At 40.4% G+C, this 20,573-nt stretch overlaps 1 protein-coding gene across 1 annotated transcript in view; it reads left to right on the plus strand.

Moving 5' to 3' along the window:
- Positions 1-20,573, plus strand: part of ppp1r37 (protein phosphatase 1, regulatory subunit 37) — a 42,792-nt gene that overhangs the window by 19,268 nt on the left and 2,951 nt on the right. Inside the window, exons 3-11 of the mRNA XM_083913692.1 lie at positions 7,318-7,363; positions 7,512-7,612; positions 12,005-12,124; positions 13,535-13,685; positions 13,804-13,959; positions 14,596-14,708; positions 17,826-17,967; positions 18,046-18,212; positions 18,750-20,472. Coding sequence (XP_083769818.1) covers positions 7,318-7,363; positions 7,512-7,612; positions 12,005-12,124; positions 13,535-13,685; positions 13,804-13,959; positions 14,596-14,708; positions 17,826-17,967; positions 18,046-18,212; positions 18,750-20,472 — 2,719 coding nt within the window. The remainder of the gene's footprint in view (positions 1-7,317; positions 7,364-7,511; positions 7,613-12,004; positions 12,125-13,534; positions 13,686-13,803; positions 13,960-14,595; positions 14,709-17,825; positions 17,968-18,045; positions 18,213-18,749; positions 20,473-20,573) is intronic.

Raw genomic sequence — 20,573 nt, forward strand, 5'->3', positions numbered from 1 at the left:
CGGCTCTCTAGAACAGTACACAAACCACAAACTGAGCATTATAACTTTAAGATTTATTGCTGTTATTTTGTATTAGACTGCATTAGTTTTAGTGTTAGTTTTAGGTGCACTAAATAAACTGGAAACGGTTTAATGTAGTTAACTATTAAGTCTTAGTTTCGGTTGTTTTGTCGCTAACTCAACAGTCTGCTTTTGGGAATGAAAAATCTTCATTTCACCTAATGAGGAAGTGCTTAAATGCTGAAAACAATGTCAGAGAAAAGGTGAACGAGAAGGGACGTTTCTACTTGAAATTATTTTATTTGTCACCTCTAGTGGAACGTCATAATCTCCTCTTTAATCCCTTGCAGAGTGGTAAGCCATCACAACCCCTCAGCCTACTGAGCTCATTCTTTTAACCCCGTTTACACTTCACTTTGATGTGGCTTATCCCCCTGTACTGCAGTCCTTGTCCCTGCAAACATAGCTGTCATGGAGCTGCCAACCGCTGCTTTGCAACCGATGGCAAAAGCTTCAACAGGAGAGTGTAGTGCGCTCAAAAGTTTGTGCTAACCCCGCTGATACCCCAAAAGACCACTAGTGTGGTCACAAGGAGAGATCCCTCACCAGCTTCCCACCTATAAAGACAAAAACATATTGTTGAGCAAAAATGAAAACAATTCACAGGTTTTCCTCAGATGTTGGTGATTTTGTTCTATCATATGTAGGGTTGGTCATCGTTAAGATTTGATCCATACTACTACTCTTATAGATATGCCTTATTGGTTTGGTTGTTTATCAAAACTCTTATGTTAAGGTACCCATCCCTAATCATATGTTTTGTTTGTTATGGACTGGTGGTCAGAACAACGTGGGCGTCAGATAATTAATGGGCATTTTATAGACAAATCACTTGAACAGTGAAAAAAGAAAATAATCTGCAAATGAATCAATTATCATAATGATTGTTGGCTGTAGCTATAGATAAGTGTAGATATAATTATCTTTATTTTGCCTACAATACAGTTTTTATAAGAACCGCTCTAAATAGTCGGTGTAGTAATTTGAACACTAAAGTTAAAGTTTTAAGAACGTCTAGCCATTTTGTCTAAACAAAGAACTTAAGAATAAAACCTCAACTATCTACGCGGGGCCTAAATAGACTTCGAAACTGACAAGGAATAAGTCAGTGACTTTTTGGAGAGAGAGGGATGGAGAGGGAGGGAGGGAGAGAGAGAGAGGGAAAAAAGAGAGAGAATGATGAAAAGAGAACAGCAAACACTAACAAGATCAGAGAGCAGCACTGTCATTCCTGCTCACAGTGCCAAACTGTCCTCTGTGTCTGAGTTTATCACAAACACACACTCAGTCAGCAACAGTGAGAACCACCGTGTGAGAGAGAGTATGAAGTTGTGTAACTGACCAAAGCAGTGCAGTGTGTGCACGGTTTATCTTTTGGTAAATAAATGTGACAGCTCCTTAAGACCAAAGCCAAGTCCCTTTGTCTTTGCTTACTAATACTAATTAAAGTCAGCTATCGTTAGCCCCAAAGCTACCATCAGCTTTGGCTCAGGTTTACTAAGGTGGACCAGCTATTCTTATTTTAGCGACAAGCCGCTCCTCTATGTTTTGCACAGCACCACCTTTGTCCACCTTAAGGCTCAGTCAGGGGTATATTTATTAGTCCCCCGAGTTAAGTTGGACCAGCCATTCTCAGCATGGTGATGAATCACTCCTCACAAGCTTTGCTACTTTTTTGGGGAAAACCCTGTCTTGTATTGACAGAGATGGAGACACAGTAGTCTACCGATCACATCAAGTGCACAGACTGAGTACTTGCTGTTCAAATCCACTAGGGTACAAATAACTACGTTTACCACTTTAGACTTTACATAATGATAGAAAGTAGTACAGTTGAGGCAGCGCTGGGCTGCACTGTTCAACCAGGAGCTGGACAATCTGGCTGGGAACACTTAGGAGGTCCTGGTAGCTCCACCCAAAAGTTGTTTGTAATTGCGAAGTTTCCTGTTCGTGAGGTGGAACAAAATTTTGTTCCAAGAATTACATCCTAAACCTTTTCTTCTGTTGGTGTAAACACTTCAAAAGTCTGTTAATGTGGTTTGAGGGCACGGCATGATGCACCATGGCACGACTCTGGAAAAGTGTTATGATAGTATCCAGTAGAGGGCCTTTTTCCTTTTCCAGCAGTGGTGGTTGTTACTCCCAATGGCAGACGAGTGTTAGAAGTCTTCTTTTTTTCTGCTTTCTCTTGTGGGTTAGCCAACACAGTCATGTGTCTCGTAATCCCTCTGCATAAGCAGTTCTTCGAATCCAGTGGGGGAAGCCTCAGGGCTGTTTGTTGTTGTATATCTGCCTACCTTGTGCCTTTTGAATTGGTGCATGTGCTTCATCTGTATAGCAATAGTTGTTGTTTTCTTATGTGGAAGTTTTTTTACTGAATGTGAGGCGAGTTTTTGTCAGAGAGCAGAATGGAGAGGAAATATAAATGACTGGGCTAAGAAAACAAAATAGCCTTTTCTAACCTCCTTCTCAGGCAGACATTAATTGCTGTCCTCCTTGAAAAGTCATAGAATTTCATAAAATCGTACTAGAAATTTCATAAAATCCTGGAAATTTTAAGTATCACATTTTATTTAATCACATAAATCTTCTGTAGCAGAAGTAATGTAACATGACGTATTTATTTTCTGTTCATGCGAAGCAGTTCTCATATGCATCGGCACGTGACATCGATTTGTTTGCCGTCACATACAATTCTTAATTTTCTGCCTGAGTTCTGTCTCCCTCCATGTATCAATCAATACACTGAGAGAGCAATCAGTTATATTTCCCCTCATGCTTGAAAGTGCCAGATATACAGTTCTGCCACAACAGGGATTTTGCGATGCTGTCATTAGCTATGAACAGGGTGCCAGTACATGTACTTTGTTGTTGAGAACAAGACTATTTTATCAGAGTTAATCTACACATGATCATGTTTCACCAAGTACAGGAGGGGCGAGGGGAGATCGTCCACTAGTAAATCGATCGTGGACAGCGTCGTTCTCTCAGACTGATAATATACCATGGCGGTCCGTCCAATTAAAGTCTATGCGTGGAAAACAATGTTTTATTGCTTGGATGCAGGTTGCTCAGCAAAACAGTTCACTCCGAACTCAAAACAACAGCATGGCTGTAACTACTTACTCTGAGAATGGATCACATTACATTTACTAATTAACCCATAAATAACATTATTGGCTACTCCTCCCAACGCACATGTAGAACTATATTTTGATTTAGTTCCTATTTGGAGCCAATAAACGCTTCCTTTTTTCTTTCTCTTGTATGATACAGGGCCATTAGCTATTAAACATTTTCAATGTTTGTGTTCTGTAATCCAAAGCTGAATGGAGGTCTGGGCGAAATTTCTACCAGAATACATTTTTGGAAACTTAACAGTTAAACTGACCATTTTAAAGCATTTAAAGAAAGAAATCCTTGATGATTTAGATAAAGCTACATAAAGGATTTTGTTTTTATGTTTAGCATGACAAGGCCTACTCACATAATTCTTGATCAGGGTAAAAAAAACAAACAATTTAGGGCTTTGTGTGTTTTAATATTTATTTAAACTTTTTTTTTTTCATTTTTCAGAAATGGGGCTCCAGCCCCAAAAATAAATTTGATGATTTTGATGCTTAAAAACTGTGTATGCAAACATACATGTGCCTGTCACCGAACCATTTCCCCTCTAGTCAGACGGAGGAGTTGGCAGTGCTAGCGTTTGCAGCAGGGACACTTTAGCACTTTCTCCTGTTTTATTGTTGTACAGTCGCTGCAGCACGCACTCATAAAACCCTTAACTGGGCCTCTCCATTGGATCTTTGCACATTTGTACCTGCCGGTGTGTCTCTCCTATGTGTGAGTGATGATGTTGAAGCAAAGTGATCCCCAGATGGAAACACATTTGTGATTCAAGAGACTCTGCAAAGAAATCCCCACACACCAGGTCAGCTGAAAGAAAGAAGTTGGGTTAACATCTCAGCTACTTGTGGAAATGCACATCACTGTGCTAAGCTTTTGCTGTGAGCTTCATTTAGTCCTACAGTCTGAGTACATTTCCACTGGGACTTCACAGACCTGGGATGGTCATCACGGGGGTGTCCCGCCTTCTCCCCTCCTTCCCTCCATCATATTCTGCCTTTTTTGTGATTGCTCACTAGCTCATGACTGGCTTCTTTCCATCCCTTCCTGCCACTGTAGTCTTTTGGTCCACTACCGCCCCCTCTCATTTCTGCTTAGTCATCTTTGCAGTAACCACCCAAATAAACAAGCCAGTCAGACCAAACGGCTGACCAGTGAGAAGGGGTTTGCAAGAGGAGCGCAGCCTTTTTACAGTTTTTTTCTCCTTCCACTCTAAATGCTTTCTTTATTAAGTCCAACTGCACTGTACACGTGGGGCCCCCTACAGATTATGTACATTTCTGACTAGTTGTTTGTGTATCTGTGCGTTTTATGAGGGTCGCTATTTAGAAGCTGTATGTTGAATGCCTGCCCTGCAGTTACTCCTAGCAGAGTCTTAAGCCCTGGACACTTGGTAGCCTTGTGTCACATTTCTGCTGCAGCAATGCCCCCAGAAACAAGTGGTTTCCCTATTATGTAATTTATGTCTCATACCCAGCCAGTGTGCACACTTGATTTCGAAGAATATGCTCTCTCTAGACTGGTTCTGTATATCTAGGATTCGGTTGTTTAATTCTGCAGAGAATATACTTTAAATCTATGTTAAATTAAGGGTAAAATAAATGTCACATGTGCATTAACACTTTGAGACGTGACGCCTACTTCTATTATGCACAGTGTATCATTCTAATTAAGGATGGTATCAATTTAGGGGGCTGGTCCCTTTGAAGTCTTGTAGCGCAAATTTGTGAACAGACTGATAAAGCATTTCAAAGGCAGACAACAAAATGTGTGAAGCTGAAGTTAAACTTTTTTGGGAAATAAGATTTGCTCTCTGACTGAGAGTTAGATTAGAGGACCAATATGTCTGATCCAGCCCATGGATTTAGACTTAACTATATGGTCACAGGAAGGTTTTCTCTCATCTCCAACTGTCATTTTCTATATGACCTCCAGATGTCATACTCAGGCTAATAGGATTCATTCATTCATTCATTCATTCATTCATCTTCAACCCTGAATGGGGGGGGTGGAGCCGATCCCAGCTGACGTCGGGCGTGAGGAGGGATACACCCTGGACAGGACGCCAGTCTATCACAGGACACATAGAGACGAACAGAGACAGACAACCATTTACACCTACGGGCAATTTAGAGTCATCAATTAACCTAACACGTGCATGTTTTTGGACTGTGGGAGGAAACCGGAGTACCCGGAGAAAACCCACGCAGACACGGGGAGGACATGCAAACTCCGCACAGAAGGGCCCCAGCCGGGTTTCAAACCAGGAAAACACACACACACACACACACACACACACACACACACACACACACACACACACACACACACACACACACACACACACACACACACACACACACACACACACACACACACACACACACACACACACACACACACACACACCATCAATACCACCACTGGTGCAGAGGCACACTATGCGTCATGCACTATTTTGAGTTCTGGCAGCTGCCAGGGAGTTATTTACAATGATAAAGTCATTCTCACTGACAGGTGCCCCATTTTGTATTATGTGCTATTTGTAAGTGAAGATTTTCTTGCTGTTTAATTGCCCCAAATGTGTGTCTGGTTGTGTTTACATAATCAACACCATCTGGTTAGAACACCTAGAGGTTTTATATATACATATTATTTGTAGTATTATATATTTTTTTGTTGTTGTTTTGTTGGTTTTTTTTCACAAAACATAGAGAGAAAATACATTTTCCCTTTATAGTTCTTCATAAAATGCTCTCTAAAGTAATTATCTTTGTTACTACAGTGTGTTATTTAGTGTTTCCTGCTGATTGTATTATGACAGACAGCTTTAGATGTGGCATTTGTCACATAACATCATCCTGTGTTAGGGACCAGTTCAGTCAAGCAGGAGGCCATGAACCCTCTGTACAACTAAACCATCATCAGTATGTTCAGACACACATGGATAAGTGATGGCAGTGTTGCACAAGGGCAGAGGTTATTGAGTTCATGCTGAATGGGCTGGGCACTCAACTAGAGAGAGGGATTTGCTGGTACATAGTTTTGAGGGCACCACTCTGTATGTTTTCGTCCTGTTTGTTGGGGTGGTTGGATGTTTTACCAGGGCAAAATACCTTTCCACCTTTTGATCTGTGATGCCTTGGTGTCAGACTACATCACAGAATAAATGATATGGTCAGGTTGAACACAGACAGACAGGTAACATGCTCAGGTTTAAAGAATCAAGTGGATCATAAAATGGTTTAGGCTCGATGGTTTAGGCTCGATTTTCCTCAACATGGGTTATCCTGCTTAAATTGTGCTGAGCTGCAGAGAGTCGTGAATACATGTTGTTTCCACTGCTTGCTTAAAAAAATAAGTTTTTAAAGTGTAAAACTTTTATTGCATTCGTCTATTGGTACCTTTATACATTTTAATTAAATCTGTGGCTTGGAGTTTAGTTTCACTCTGACATGCCTGTTCATACTTAAGATATCAGCACTATTTTTCAATTTATTGAATGCTCTCAGTTGTGTCAGAGCTCTGTTAGATTACTGCTGATGCAAACCAACTATTTCCAAAACCAAATCCACCAGCGTGAGGTTTTTATTGTGATGCAGCTGTAGGGAATGCAATGTATTTGTAACCAAGTTAACAGCATTTTGTTAGCGGCACTATTCTCGATAATTGGTAAAAGTATTTGTGAGAACAGATATGGACATTTTCTGCACAATTTGGTCAGCGAATCTGTTTTAAATTAGTACAGGGAAGATTAGTACAGGTAGAAACGGCCACAATGTTAGATGAAAAGCTGCAGACAACAACAACAAACCAACGTCTTTTCCCTTGCTGGGCAGTCCTATATTATTGTTATCAGTCGGGACTTGCTAAGTATTCACATTCAGTACTTTGCAAAACTTACCAATGGTGCCAGAACTCAAAGGCACAGTGACACATTCATATAGCAAAACACAGCAGACGTGAGTTGAGCAAACATATCTTTCAGATGCTTTGCATTGTAGCAAAGGTTTATCTTAGTCAATACTCAATCTTTGTTTAAACTCCAGTACCATGGTATTGAATTGCCTGTATGATGGGGTAATACACAAACTCAACTCTGACTGACACTGCTTCTTTTTGTCTCTGTAGGAACTGAAAGACCTGACTCAGCGAAATGAGTGCTTCGATCTAAAAGGTAAGCAGCTTGACAGTTGTGTTATATATTCAACTTGAGGGTATCAGCAGATACCAAGAGTTTTTCATATTGGTGAATTCATTTTTTTTTTGTTATTTATTTTTTTTATTTTACTAATTTGATCAACCTAATGGCCGTATGTCTTCAGGTGAGAAGCTGGACTACAAAGCATGTGAGTCTCTGGAAGAGATTTTGAAGAGGGTCCAGTTTAAAGTCATAGACCTGGAGCAGACCAACCTGGATGAAGATGTAAGCTCCTGCCTTTAAAGGCTGTCTCCGTTCCTATCCTTCATTGCTCTTAGTGCATTTAGCATACTTCCATCTTTCACCCTAAATTCACGCCTGTCTCTCTCTCTCTTTCACTGTTGGTTTCTGCCCTCAGTGACACCTCAGTCACACGATCATTGTTTTTACTCTCACTGCACTGGCAGGATACGGAGTGTTTGTCATGGGTTTTCTGATTACTCCAGATGTCCACTCGTATAAACACCGTTAGGGACGTTTGGGCTCTAGACAGCATTGTGACACAGGCCTTGACCACTTCCTGTCACACACAGCTTCAAATTCACTGTATCACACACAGACACAAGCTCTGCTTTTAGCCAGAGCCACATAGGATACATTTATTTAGGTCACTTTAATTACTGCTCATTATTTTATTCCCATCTGGAAAAGTCTTGTCATTACTTTCGCTCTTTAACCACAGAATTGATTTAGGCACCAATCTCCTGCAGTTTTTCAGCAGACTTGTAGATGGTGTGATAATTGTAGTCCTGAGAAGCATGATGACTTCAGGATAATCTGAGCAACTGAAGTATTACTTCTGCTGGAATGCGAATTAAAGGTACCCTGTAGAGTATTTTGACCCCTAGTACCGCTAAGGAGCAATTTCTTTACGTCCCCATCATTTGTTTCATGTGAATGTGCACAAGAACACCCAGATACCCACTGCCGTTTGTCTTTTAGTATTCCATTGATCGACAGTTGGAGGTGGTTTTATGCTAAAATGTGTAGAAATTCATGAACAAAGCCAAGGAAGATGATGACCAAGTTAACATAAATGTAAACAATGTATGATATGAATTCTTCAAAAGATTTATGTTTCATCACATTTGTTAGTCCTTATAGACTTGAAGTATGACATGAAACATGAAGGTAAAACGTAACCTAAAAACTCCACTGGTAGCTTTTTAGGGTTTAGACTTTAAGGGTTACGAACAGCTTCAAACCCACATAAGCAAATAAAACTGAACTAAGCTAATAAAACTGAAGTTTAACAAATGCCTGAGCTTTAATTACTAACCATCAAATTGCATCATATAATTTACCAGCAGGCAGTAACAGTGTCTTAATGGAAAGCACTATTGTAAAGTGTAGCATGAGTAATTGAAGTAAGTGTCCCCAGCTAATTTGTTTAGAGAGTGCATCTTTTCCTTGTATTGGTGAGGCTTTCCTTTGTTTATTCCAAGTTTCTCCAACTTTCTAAATTAATGAACTCCACCCAACAACTTAAAAGATCGCTTAACTCTGTCGCTTACTGTTAGCTTAAGCAAGCATGGCAAAAGCTATAAGTAGTAGCTAACAAGTCTTCACTTTCAGAAGGTGATTTGAATAGGAATTATATGTGTTATTACCAGAATTTGATCCATTCAGTCTGATAGCATTTGAAGTAAATCATTTTATCCCCATTCAAGTCAGCCGGTGACCCTGACCCTAAACCAAAGGTAGCTGGCTCGCTTTTTTTCTTTCTTTCTTCATTCGCCACAAAGCAACTTTGATAGAAACGATGTATCCAGTTTTCTTTATACATCCATGGTCCAGCCCCACGTTTCCATGTCTAGATGAACTCTTTATCATTTAATGTGTAATTTTACTTCACCTGCAACCAAACACGAAAGAATTAAACTGTCACCGAACAATGGCAACTCTGTTTTGGTTTTATAGTATCATTCTCATTAATACACAGAACAAACTGTGAGGATTCACAGTAATATTCTACTCATACTTGAATCGTCATTTTAGAAACCACACACACAAACCAGAGCTTCATATAATCCAAACAAATGCAGAGTGATGTACGCACTTCTACACCCAACATGGAGCTCTGCCCCGGAAATATGAGTGAAGTGGTTGAATGAGTCAGTGACTGAGTCACCATAGAGCAGCATCTCAGTCTGAGACAAGTGTTTTGCCTTGGGCTCGGATGAAATGAAACGATAAAAGGAGAAAAGGAGGTCGAGGGGAGAATGAAGGAAGGCGTGATACAAAAGGAATCGAATGGGTCAGACAGAAGATGGGAGTGAGAGACATGCAGCTTGTTTTGGCAGAGCCCCAGTAGTGGCGTCTTGTTGGGAATGATATGGGGAGATGAAAAGAGAAAGAAAACATTTTTGGAGAGATGTTTTAAGAAGCGTGGGGCAGAGCAGGCATGGGGATCATTAACACAGGCTGGCTGTTATTGGACTGGATGTGACTCATCTTTCCCCACCCTGTAGATAAACACACTTGTGTACACTCGGTAATATCTCTCAGTATACACACACAAAGGGGAAAAGGTTGTGAGACGCTATGCAGCAAGCCTGTCTGATTTGTTACTTCTCATCAGTCTCAGTGAAGGATAAACTCACACTCACACTGGTTTTAATCTGCTGGTCACATCCTGGAATTGGCTGCACATAGGAGCAAATTCACCACTGGCTGTTGATTCTGGTGGCATCTAAGTTTACTTTTAACCAAAGTTGTCACAGTACTATCATTTTAAACTTCGGTACAACACTAGTATAAAAAATATACACTTATTTCGATACCACAGCAAAAAAAAAAATACCACACAAAATAAGATTTATTTTTAGTTTTTCTTAACCTTCACACAGTACAGTAAAAGTCCCTGAACACAACACTTCCCCATTGTTTCATTTGTGCAGCCTTGGGTAGAAAAACTGATTGCTGCAGGAATCTGCTTTTTTTTATATATTGTCAAATAAAAACCGAAAAGCAGATTAACCAGCCGTCCACCTCCACTGCAGTGTCATCAACACCTAGGCAGTATATCGGTGATAGAAGACAGAGATGCACCCCCACAGCACTACCAAAACCAAAATGGGATTAAAACTCTCATGACTCACTCTAACACGAGTGCTCTTTGGCTGCATCACCTGACATTTCACTTTAGTCCTTCATCTGTTCCTTTACCACACAGGGGTTCATGCTCATTTGCACAGTTTATATGCCTGAAATGAATACGGTTTTTCACCTCATCTGTAGATCATTGTGAAATGACAATTAACTGATGACTTGTTAAACATAAAATGAATCAGCAACTGTCTTTATTCAACTAACCTTATTTATTTTTTATTTACATTATTTCACGCCAAATTGTTGATAATTTCAGCATCTCAAATGTCTCTACTTGTACTATTGTAAAGTTGTTTTGACTGTTGGTTAGACAAACAACAAACTATTAATCAGCAGATTGTGAAAATAATCTGCAAATGAATTTACAGTCACAGTTATCTAGAACTGCAAGGATTGATTAGTCAATTCACAAAAAAATTAATGCCAAATATTTAGATAATCAATTAATGCATATTAAAGTCCTGTTTAAAGTTGTACTCCATAAGAATTGAGATATTTAGTTTCTAGAGGCCCCTTAAGATGTAATTGCAGGCGAGGCTGCTCTTTCAGAGCCCTTCATCTTGTCACGGTCACTGTGTTTACAATTTTTTTTTTGCTCTTATGTAAACCTTTTTTGAAACACATCCAGCCCATCCCCTATATGTTACCCTCTTAAATCCATACACACACACACACATTCCTATTGCACTTCTGCCCTTAGTACAAGCCTGACTCAGAAGTTTAAGTTTCCGATTTCCAAGTACAAGTGAAAGTAGCATAACAGTGAATGACGAGCTGGGCCACAGACCAACCGCTGTCAGCGGCGTCACTAACATGGCGGCTTATTTACATCTGGCCCGCGAATGTCGCCACTCAGACTATAATACTCAGCAAAAAGGCAAAAAGAAGGGCTTTCATTAGTGGGTGATATGATCAATGACCTTTGTTTTAACTCACTCTGTGATAGATAGCAACTTAAAAGACAATTAAATAGATTCAAATCTTACGGAGTACAACTTTTAAGTAAAAATGCCAAACCATTGCTGGTTCCAGCTTCTCAAATATGAGAATTTAAAGCTTTTATGTGTCATAAATGACAGTAAACTTTACTATAGAAATATTTTAGGATTTTGGACTGTTGATCTGACAAAGAACGAAATTATAACCACATTTTCAACTATTTTTCTGATATTTTAAAGACAAAATAATTAGCAGATTAATAGATAATGAAAATTATCTTCAGTTACAGCCTTACTTCAAAATCGAATTAATGCAGAAGTAAATCTAGAAGAAAGGAGCCCTTACACGTTTATTTTCACACGTTTGCTGTAGACAGTAGTCCAGACCCTTTAACACCTCAGCAGGTCTCACCTATTCTGAGAGGATGTTACTGTGGCAACTGCAGCTGCTCCCGACATACCCTGTAACAACCTCTTTCAGTGTTTTGACACTGAGACTTGTTTAAATAATCTGAAATGCCATAATGGTTAATACAGGTCTCCTATCTTTGTTGTCTGTGCTTCTCAGGGTGCATCCGCTCTGTTTGACATGATCGAATACTACGAGTCAGCCACACATCTCAACATCTCCTTCAACAAGCACATCGGCACACGGGGATGGCAGGCCGCTGCTCACATGATGAGAAAGGTGAGAGATCCTCCTCCCCTGCAGTGGAAAATGTGTGCAGAGAAATAGGACAGGTTGGGGATAGGAAAGTATTTGATTTATTCATGGTTCGACAAAACACTCCAAAGAATAACACGTTGTGGGAGCTTTTTTTTCCAAAAGCAAGAAAAAAAACAGACAGCAAGTAAAAAGACAGTAAAATGTGAGTAGTATTAAGTTGTTCTCAGAAACACCTCGAGGAAATTTCCTCAAATTTGGCACAAATCTCTACTGGGACTAAAGGATGAACTGATAAGGTCACCGTGACCTCCCAAAATGCAATTTTGAAGCAATATATGTGAGAAAACACACGTCTACGAACAGATGCTGGTGAGCTTTAGTCAGGAACCGTTGATTGTGTGTCAGAGAAATAGTGAGGGTGAAGCCACTCTACGAAAACAAATTGCATACCGTTGTTTTTGTATAATTCTTTACTGTATGAAAGATGAAGGTGTCAAATGAGGTATGAGATATTACATGCAAAATATATATTCTAAACCAAATTTAGTAAGTTAACAATTGGTATATTATAATACGTTGTGTACCACAGTGAACAACACTAATCTGTTTGCCAAACTTTTACTTTGCAGTCTTTTTTGTTTGTTCAGGCCTTTTTATTATATATTTTTTAAGATTCAGTTCATTATTTATCTGCCTAGAGGGAAAAACAAATTCTTAATCACAGTTACTAATGACACATGAACTGTGTTTACACAAATGTATGAGCACTGCAGTCGTGTTGACTGTGTGGGAAGCTAATTTTTCATCTGATAAGTGTTTGTAAAAGGCATTCCCTTGTCTACAAGCCTCGAGTGTCTGATGATTAATGAAGAATGTCTGGAGACACCAGCCTGTAGATGGTTTGTGTCGTAGCTCTTCAATAAAAAGTCGCAGTAGCTAATTTCAGCAAAGTCCAATAGACCTTAACGCACTAATGCTTTGAAGAGTGTGTCCGTGAACCCCTGAGGTGAGACCTGGGGTTAGGCAGTTGAAAACCAATATTGAAAAGCCTTTATGTGGGCAACAATGTGCGTACACACATCATCTTTGTCATTTACATTTGCTCATTTGAGGGTAATGTTTTATGTATGGCGTCTGACGAAGCTCTTAGCTGGTGTTCATCGGTTTATAATCACAGCTAATGAGAGGTTACAGGAGTAAGATTAAAGATCAAAGGAAACGTGTTTATGAGGGTTAGCCAGATGTTATGGGTCATCTACTGTCAACTCAAAAATATCCAAAGTTATCCTGTATAATTTCGCTCCCTTTACAAATGTGCACTTCAGAACCACACAAAGATAGTTTTCATCATAATAATGAGGATATAATTGTGTGTGCACTTTAATCTGTGCATACCAAATTAACCGTATCTCTGCTGGTGTTTGCCTCCAGACGAGCTCTCTGCAGTACCTCGATGCACGTAACACTCCTCTGCTGGACCACTCGGCTCCGTTTGTAGCACGAGCACTCAGGATCAGTGGCAGCCTGGCAGTCCTCCACCTGGAGAACGCCGGTCTGTCTGGCAGACCGCTCATGTTACTGGGTAAGATGGGCAGAGCAGTTTCTTCGTTTTCAGAGACTTCCAATTCAAGAATTAAGTCCTCTATTCCTGACATTTTGTTTCCCCCTCGCCTTCATTTATAATTTATTTTTCTGGAAAGCCACGGCTCTGAAGATGAATATGAACCTGCGGGAGTTGTACCTGGCAGACAACAAGCTCAACGGCCTGCAGGACTCAGCCCAACTTGGCAACTTGCTCAAGTTTAACTACAACATTCAGATCCTGGACCTGCGCAACAACCACATCCTAGACTCTGGTACACAGCATGATTGTTTTACACTCTTGTGTGTTTTCTCAAGGTTGGATCGTGTTAAAAACAATTTTTTTTATTGAGAAAATCAATAGCTTTTCTCAAACTCAGATGAGAGTTTACTGATCCTTGTGGGGACATTAGTTAATTGCTGTAGAACTAATGCAAAATAAAGCATTACGTAGAATTAAAGCAAATTCTCTAAACACTGTATGTGGCATGATGGCTAGTACAAACTATTAAAGCAACTGTGTGTTTCGTTATTTGTGTTCCACCAATAGACTCATTATATTTCATATCTATTTGATTAATATATGCACACACAACACTGAACTTGTCCCAGCACTGAGCAGATGCAAATACACACAATGTGATGTTGTTGTCATTACGCTCCTAGAGAGTGTAGCTGAGGCTTATTGATAATGTTTCTTAGGATAAATTCATCCACATATGTTGTTTTCCTCCTGTATAATAACACTTCCAAGTTTGCTTCTAGGACAGCTTAGAAAATGCTATGCAAACAAGCTGCTGCTAATGCACCAGACCAACTCAAATTAGACATCTTCATTCAGAATTTGTTAAAATTGTGACATTTTTTAAGTTAAATACAGACGTACCAACTCTGTCTGTTTGTCGTCACAGGTCTGGCCTATGTGTGCGAAGGACTTAAAGAGCAAAGGAAGGGCCTCGTCACTTTGGTGCTATGGAACAACCAGCTCACACACAATGGCATGGGCTACCTCGCTGCTGCACTGGTATACACACACACACACGCGCACACAGTGGGATAATAAATCTACTCACACACACTTATCAGTGATTTTACGAGTGGAACTCTGGCTGTGTGATTTTATAACAGCTTTGGCAAGGATAATTCAATTATCTCCTCATTACTCTATTAGAGAAGTTATCAAAATAAAGCTCTGCCGTTCGTTATTCCTTTTTTCTCCTCTTCTGCTCATTTTCAGCGAGAAAGTGAGGATTATCAGATAAAGACGAGATTTGAATGAATAATTTGATCATGCAGCTTTTTTAACCTCCTGAGGGTTTCAAGGATCTTGTTTAAAACAAATAAGATTAACAACTGTTACATTGTTAGATGAATGACTCATATTTGCATTTCACTACAGAAATCGCCTTAACGATCTCTTTGTGTAAACTTATGATTTACAGACGTGTAGGTGAGAGATTAATGTAATGTGTAAAGAGGTGTTATGACGTCTGATTTGAAAGGACATTTCCACGTAGGCTCCTCATTAATACAACTGGCATGTTGTGCAGTCATATCTCGCTCAGTGAACAGATGTGAGCTCGGGACTCATGCCGTACCATTTCTCTCAGTTTATCTTGGTTTGATTTCACAGCAGTCTGGCATGGATAATCCTTTACCAAAGTCACTGTTCTCATGTCTGTTTTTGAGTGATAGTGTCCTTATCTTCACACTCATTGTTTCAGTACTACAGTGTTTACATTTAGACACCACTGAGTCATGACTGCCTCCGTCTAGTCAGAGTAAGATAAACTTTCATTTTTTTTGTTTTTAATGCTAAAACGTTTTGTTACTGTTTCAGCATATTAATCAAACCAAAGATTTTTTTACAAACACGACATAAAATACCATAATTGAATCACTGTTCTTGCTCACTTTATTCCCAGTTTATCTATATAAAATAAGATGAATTTTGTTGACCCAATGCAGTGGCTACCACAACTTCCATTTATGAATGTTGCTCATGAAAGATGAGCTGTTAATCCCCTAATTTAGCTGCATATTTCATTACAATTATAGTTTTTCACAAACCAGAGTATTGTGAGTAAGTGAATATATAATATTACCGTATTTTTCGGATTATAAGTCGCAGTTTTTTTCATAGTTTGGCCGGGGGTGCGACTTATACTCTGGAGCGACTTATGTGTGAAATTATTAACACATTACCGTAAAATATCAAACAATAGAAAAAGTGCATTGGGAAAAAAAAGATGCTACCTGCTACTTGGAGTTGGCGGAGTTCATTGGATTTAGTGATTAGGAGTGACAGATTGTTTGGTAAACGTATAGCATGTTCTATATGTTATAGTTATTTGAATGACTCTTACCGTAATATGTTACGTTAACATACCAGGCACGTTCTCAGTTCATTGTTTATGCGTCATAACGTCACTTATTCAGCCTGTTGTTCTCTATTCTATTTTTTATTTTAAATTGCCTTTCAAGATGAAATGTCTATTCTTGGTGTTGGATTTTATCAAATACATTTCCCCCAAAAAATGCGACTTATACTCTAGTGCGACTTATATATGTTTTTTTCCATCTTTATTATGCATTTTCGGCCGGTGAGACTTATACTCCGGAGCGACTTTTAATCCGAAAAATACAGTAATTGAATAGTACATGTATCACTGATTGTGTATGTTTGTGTTTGAACAATAAGTGTCATATATGGAGTAGGATTTATCGTGAGCTGCAGGGTAAGCTTCTTTAATATCAGTTTTGGTAAAATTTGTATAAAAGTGATCATCAGGACTTTGAGTTAAGCGACTGGAAACTTTTTTATCGGATCAGGTAGAGCTTTAAAGACTTTCCCAAACAAAAACAAACAAATCCATCTAGCATCTCACGTGTTGTTATATTTAGAACATTTAGAGAACAGCAGTCTTGTTATTATTAGAAACACATGATGGTTGTGTTTTTCGATTATAAAGAACTGCATTTTCTCCTAAGAAATCTGTCTGGGGAGATCGTTTGAGATGTTGCAGAACAGACAAAAAAATACTGATAAAGAACATCCCATGACTGATTCATAACCACAGTGCACTCAACCATTATAAAGAGAAGCACATTGCCCATCTTTGTCTGTCCGTAGACTCTCTCATTGGCTAACTTTTATTTATAAATCTATTCTTGGAATTCTGCCCACATATTTGTGTTTACACATGTGTAGAAACCGCAGCCAATATGGCCCGCGTTCTCAGGACATCAGATGCAGGTCCCATGAGTCAGAACTGAACGAGGCAAAAAGGCTTTTAAATTTCCTGCCCCGTCTGCCTGGAACGATGTGAAGAAGGACTTTTGACACATCTCATAACTCTGGGGGAGTTCAAGACAATTCTAAGATCAATCGGATCTTTTCATCGCACTTTGTAATCTTAATTTATTTGTGTTTTGTGTGTAACCATACTTTTGTGCTGCCATCTTGGCCAGGTCACTCTTGGAAAAGAGGTTTTAATCTCAATGAGGTTTTTTTACCTGGTTAAACAAAGGATGTTGATTGATTGAAAAGGCCTATAGACTGACGAAATTAATAGAGATTTCTCACATAGTGAAAAATAATTAAAGTGCATGTCTCAAGATCTCAAACCAGCAGCACCACCACTTTGGCACTCACATTTTAGCTGTAGCTATCAGGGAAGATAATTGTTTTTTTGATAATTGATAATTTAGTTTTATTCAGCTCATTTAAATCATAAACTGTAGTCTGTAGTCTACAGTAATCTATCCAGAGTGACTCTCATTTATGTCAAAAAAGACACAGCAAAAAAATCCCAAATGCATACATTTTTTTATATAGAAAAGCTACTACATGAACATATACTGTATTTTACAGAACATCTATTATTTTACAGTCTATTAAAAATGTCTTGCTCATATCCTAATACACAAGTTTCATGGACACCATCAAACACATTCTGGACATTTTACACTTAATATCAGCATAGTCTCGGCTAATCATTCTATTGAAAAGTTTATTCAAGACTCTCTCGACAAACGCCAGCTCTTAAAACTTAACTGCACTCTCCCATTGCTGGAGAAACACTCAACTGTTTATATATTTTAAACATCAATATCTTTGTTGTTTCTCTGCCCTTCTCAGCCATGCACCCAGAGTTTGGAGACTCTGAACCTCGGCCATAACTCTGTCGGTAACGAAGGGGTCCACAAACTGAAAGACGGACTGATTTCCAACCGCTCTGTGCTCAGACTGGGCCTCGCTTCCACCAAACTGTCCTGCGAAGGTGGGAACTAGTGCCTTTCTGTTTTTTTGGAGGATTTTTGCTGTCTTTTGATTCCTCTTTCTTAAATCTGCATTACAGGAGCTGTGGCTGTGGCTGAATTCATTGCTGAGAGCCCCAGACTGCTGCGTCTTGACCTGCGAGAGAATGAGATCAAGACAGGCGGACTGATGGCACTGTCGCTCGCCCTAAAAGTCAACACCTCTCTGCTGCGTCTTGACCTTGACCGGGAGCCCAAGAAAGAAACTGTGAGCATGGGGAAGGGAAAAGAGGAGCGGAAGTAAAGGGCTGAATATAATCCAAAACGGACATGAAAATGCACATGTTTACCCTACATTGAAATATTTTTTGGCATGTACAGTTGATGCAGTCATAAATTCTGGGCTGGGCAGTTTACACAGACCCTCAAAGACATGTGAAGATTACTATTCACATTTTTCTATATGTGTGAGCCAGGTGTGACATAAACTGTTTAAACTGTTTTTATTATTATGTGCACAACAATTACAAGGAAACAGAAAATATTTAAATACATTGTTGCAACACACTGTTGCAGTGGGTTTTTCCTCAATGTTACTGACAAGACGCTATAGTTAAGATTGAGCTTTAGCTTTTTAAAGAAAATTTTGTTTTGAAATGAAGCTATACCCCACTAAAACGGCAGCCTGAAGGAAAGGACCGCCTCAAAAAAGGTTGTAAGAATTGCTTTTATTTAGTCATGTTTATTGTGATATTATTGTTGTGGTTTTCGTTCCATGTTTGAGACACATTTTTTTGTCTCTCAGGTAAAGAGCTTCATTGAGACCCAGCGTGCCCTGCTGGCTGAGATCCAGAATGGCTGCAAAAGGAACTTCATTCTGGCTAAGGAGAAGGAGGAAACAGAGCAGAATATGCGGCAGTCTGCATCCATGGCTGAAATCGCCACAGAGGATGGGACCAGGGAAGAAGAGGAAGAACCAGCCGCAGAGGTGAGAGGGGACAAAGAGGGGAAAGAAGAAGAGAAAGCAGAAAAAACAGGAAATGAAGGACAGACAAGCAGCCAGTCAGAAGAGAGCACTGAGACGAGCATTCCTCAAATGATCCTGGAGTCGGATTCAGACACTGAGGACGAGGAGGAAGAGGAGGTGGTAACAAAGTCCTCTTCCACAACAAACTCCTCCACTAGCTTAAACCCGACTGCTCCTCAAACGCAGAAAGCTGTTGCACAGCCCCTCCTCAGTGCCTCTTGTACGTCCTCACCCCCATCTGCCTCACCTGCTGGCGGGCCGAGTGTCATTTCCGGCATCACCGTCACAGAATCCACGGTTCCTCCCGGCACCCCTCCGTCTCCTGGTCGCTGTATATCTGTCTCTAGTCCAGGGAGGGGTCACAAGATCTTCATGGTAACTCGAGTGGAGAGCCCCCCTGAGCAACAGCAGCAGCTACAACTTCAGATGAGCGCACACGCTGCTCCCAACAAGGCTAAACAAGCCTTAAAGAAGCCTGTAGACGTGAACACGTCAAAGACACAGCAGACACCGCCCTCGTCTCAAACACAGCTGACACAGGAGGACGCGAAGGAGAGCTTACCTGCTCCATCAACAGACTGTAAATGCACAGAGCTGAGTCCTGTAGCACACTTGGAGCCCGCACTAAATACTACACAAGAGCCACAGTCTACAAGTCAACCCACAGAGGATGTGACAGCTAGCACTTTAGATCAAGAAGTGACAGATCCGAGTCAACAAGCACCAGCCCTGCCTTCAAATTCATCTTCAGTGCAGGCTTCCGCATTTCAGCCTACTGAGGAGGTAATAGAGGGCATCAAAGACCCCCAACCTGAGCCCACTTGTGTAGAAGGAAAGAAGGAGGGAGAGGAGGACGGAAGTCATTTAGAAGATGAGAGACGGGTGAGCACAGCAGAAGAGTGTACACTGTTAGATGAACTGAGTCAAACACAGATTAGTATCCCTGCAGAACAAGCACAACAGCCGTTCACTATTGGTCTGGAACAGCTACAGGATGAACTTGCATCTGCGTCAGAGGAGACCCAGTCAGCAAATCAAAAAGAGGAGGAAGAAGAAGAGGAGGCACTTCCACTACAGGAGATGCAGGAAGCACCAGCCGACTCGTCAGCAAATTTAACAGAGAAAGAGGACAGCCAGCCAGCCCAAGAGGAACCATGTCCAAAGCAGCCAATGGAGGCAGATGAACAGGCAGTAGAGCCTGTTCTCTCCGTCCAGACTGATCAACAGGAGCCATCTGTCACTCAAGGTGGAGCTCAGGAGTTAAATCCTCCAGCAGAAGAAGCCTCAAAGAGTCTCAAACCTGCCACGACTGAGTCTGTCTCCCCAGTCAATGATGAGGATTCACCCGATGAGAGCTCTGCAGACGAGGACGAGTTTTTTGCCGAGGCTTCAGAGGAGGAGATCGTCGGTTCAGCTCTACCCAACGGCCTGAAGCCCGAGTTCTCCCTCCATCTTCTCGACGCTGAAAGCCCCAAGCCCGGCAGCTGTGTGATGGAGCACGGTGAGTCGCTGTTATCACTGATCTCCGCTGGGTTTTTTAGAAAAATAAAGTCACATGTGCAGCTGGTTTTAGGTGTGAAAATCCTGTTTCTGTGTCACTTG

Source organism: Echiichthys vipera (genome assembly GCF_963691815.1).
Source record: "Echiichthys vipera genome assembly, chromosome: 5".
In the NCBI taxonomy this organism is placed as follows: domain Eukaryota; kingdom Metazoa; phylum Chordata; class Actinopteri; order Perciformes; family Trachinidae; genus Echiichthys; species Echiichthys vipera.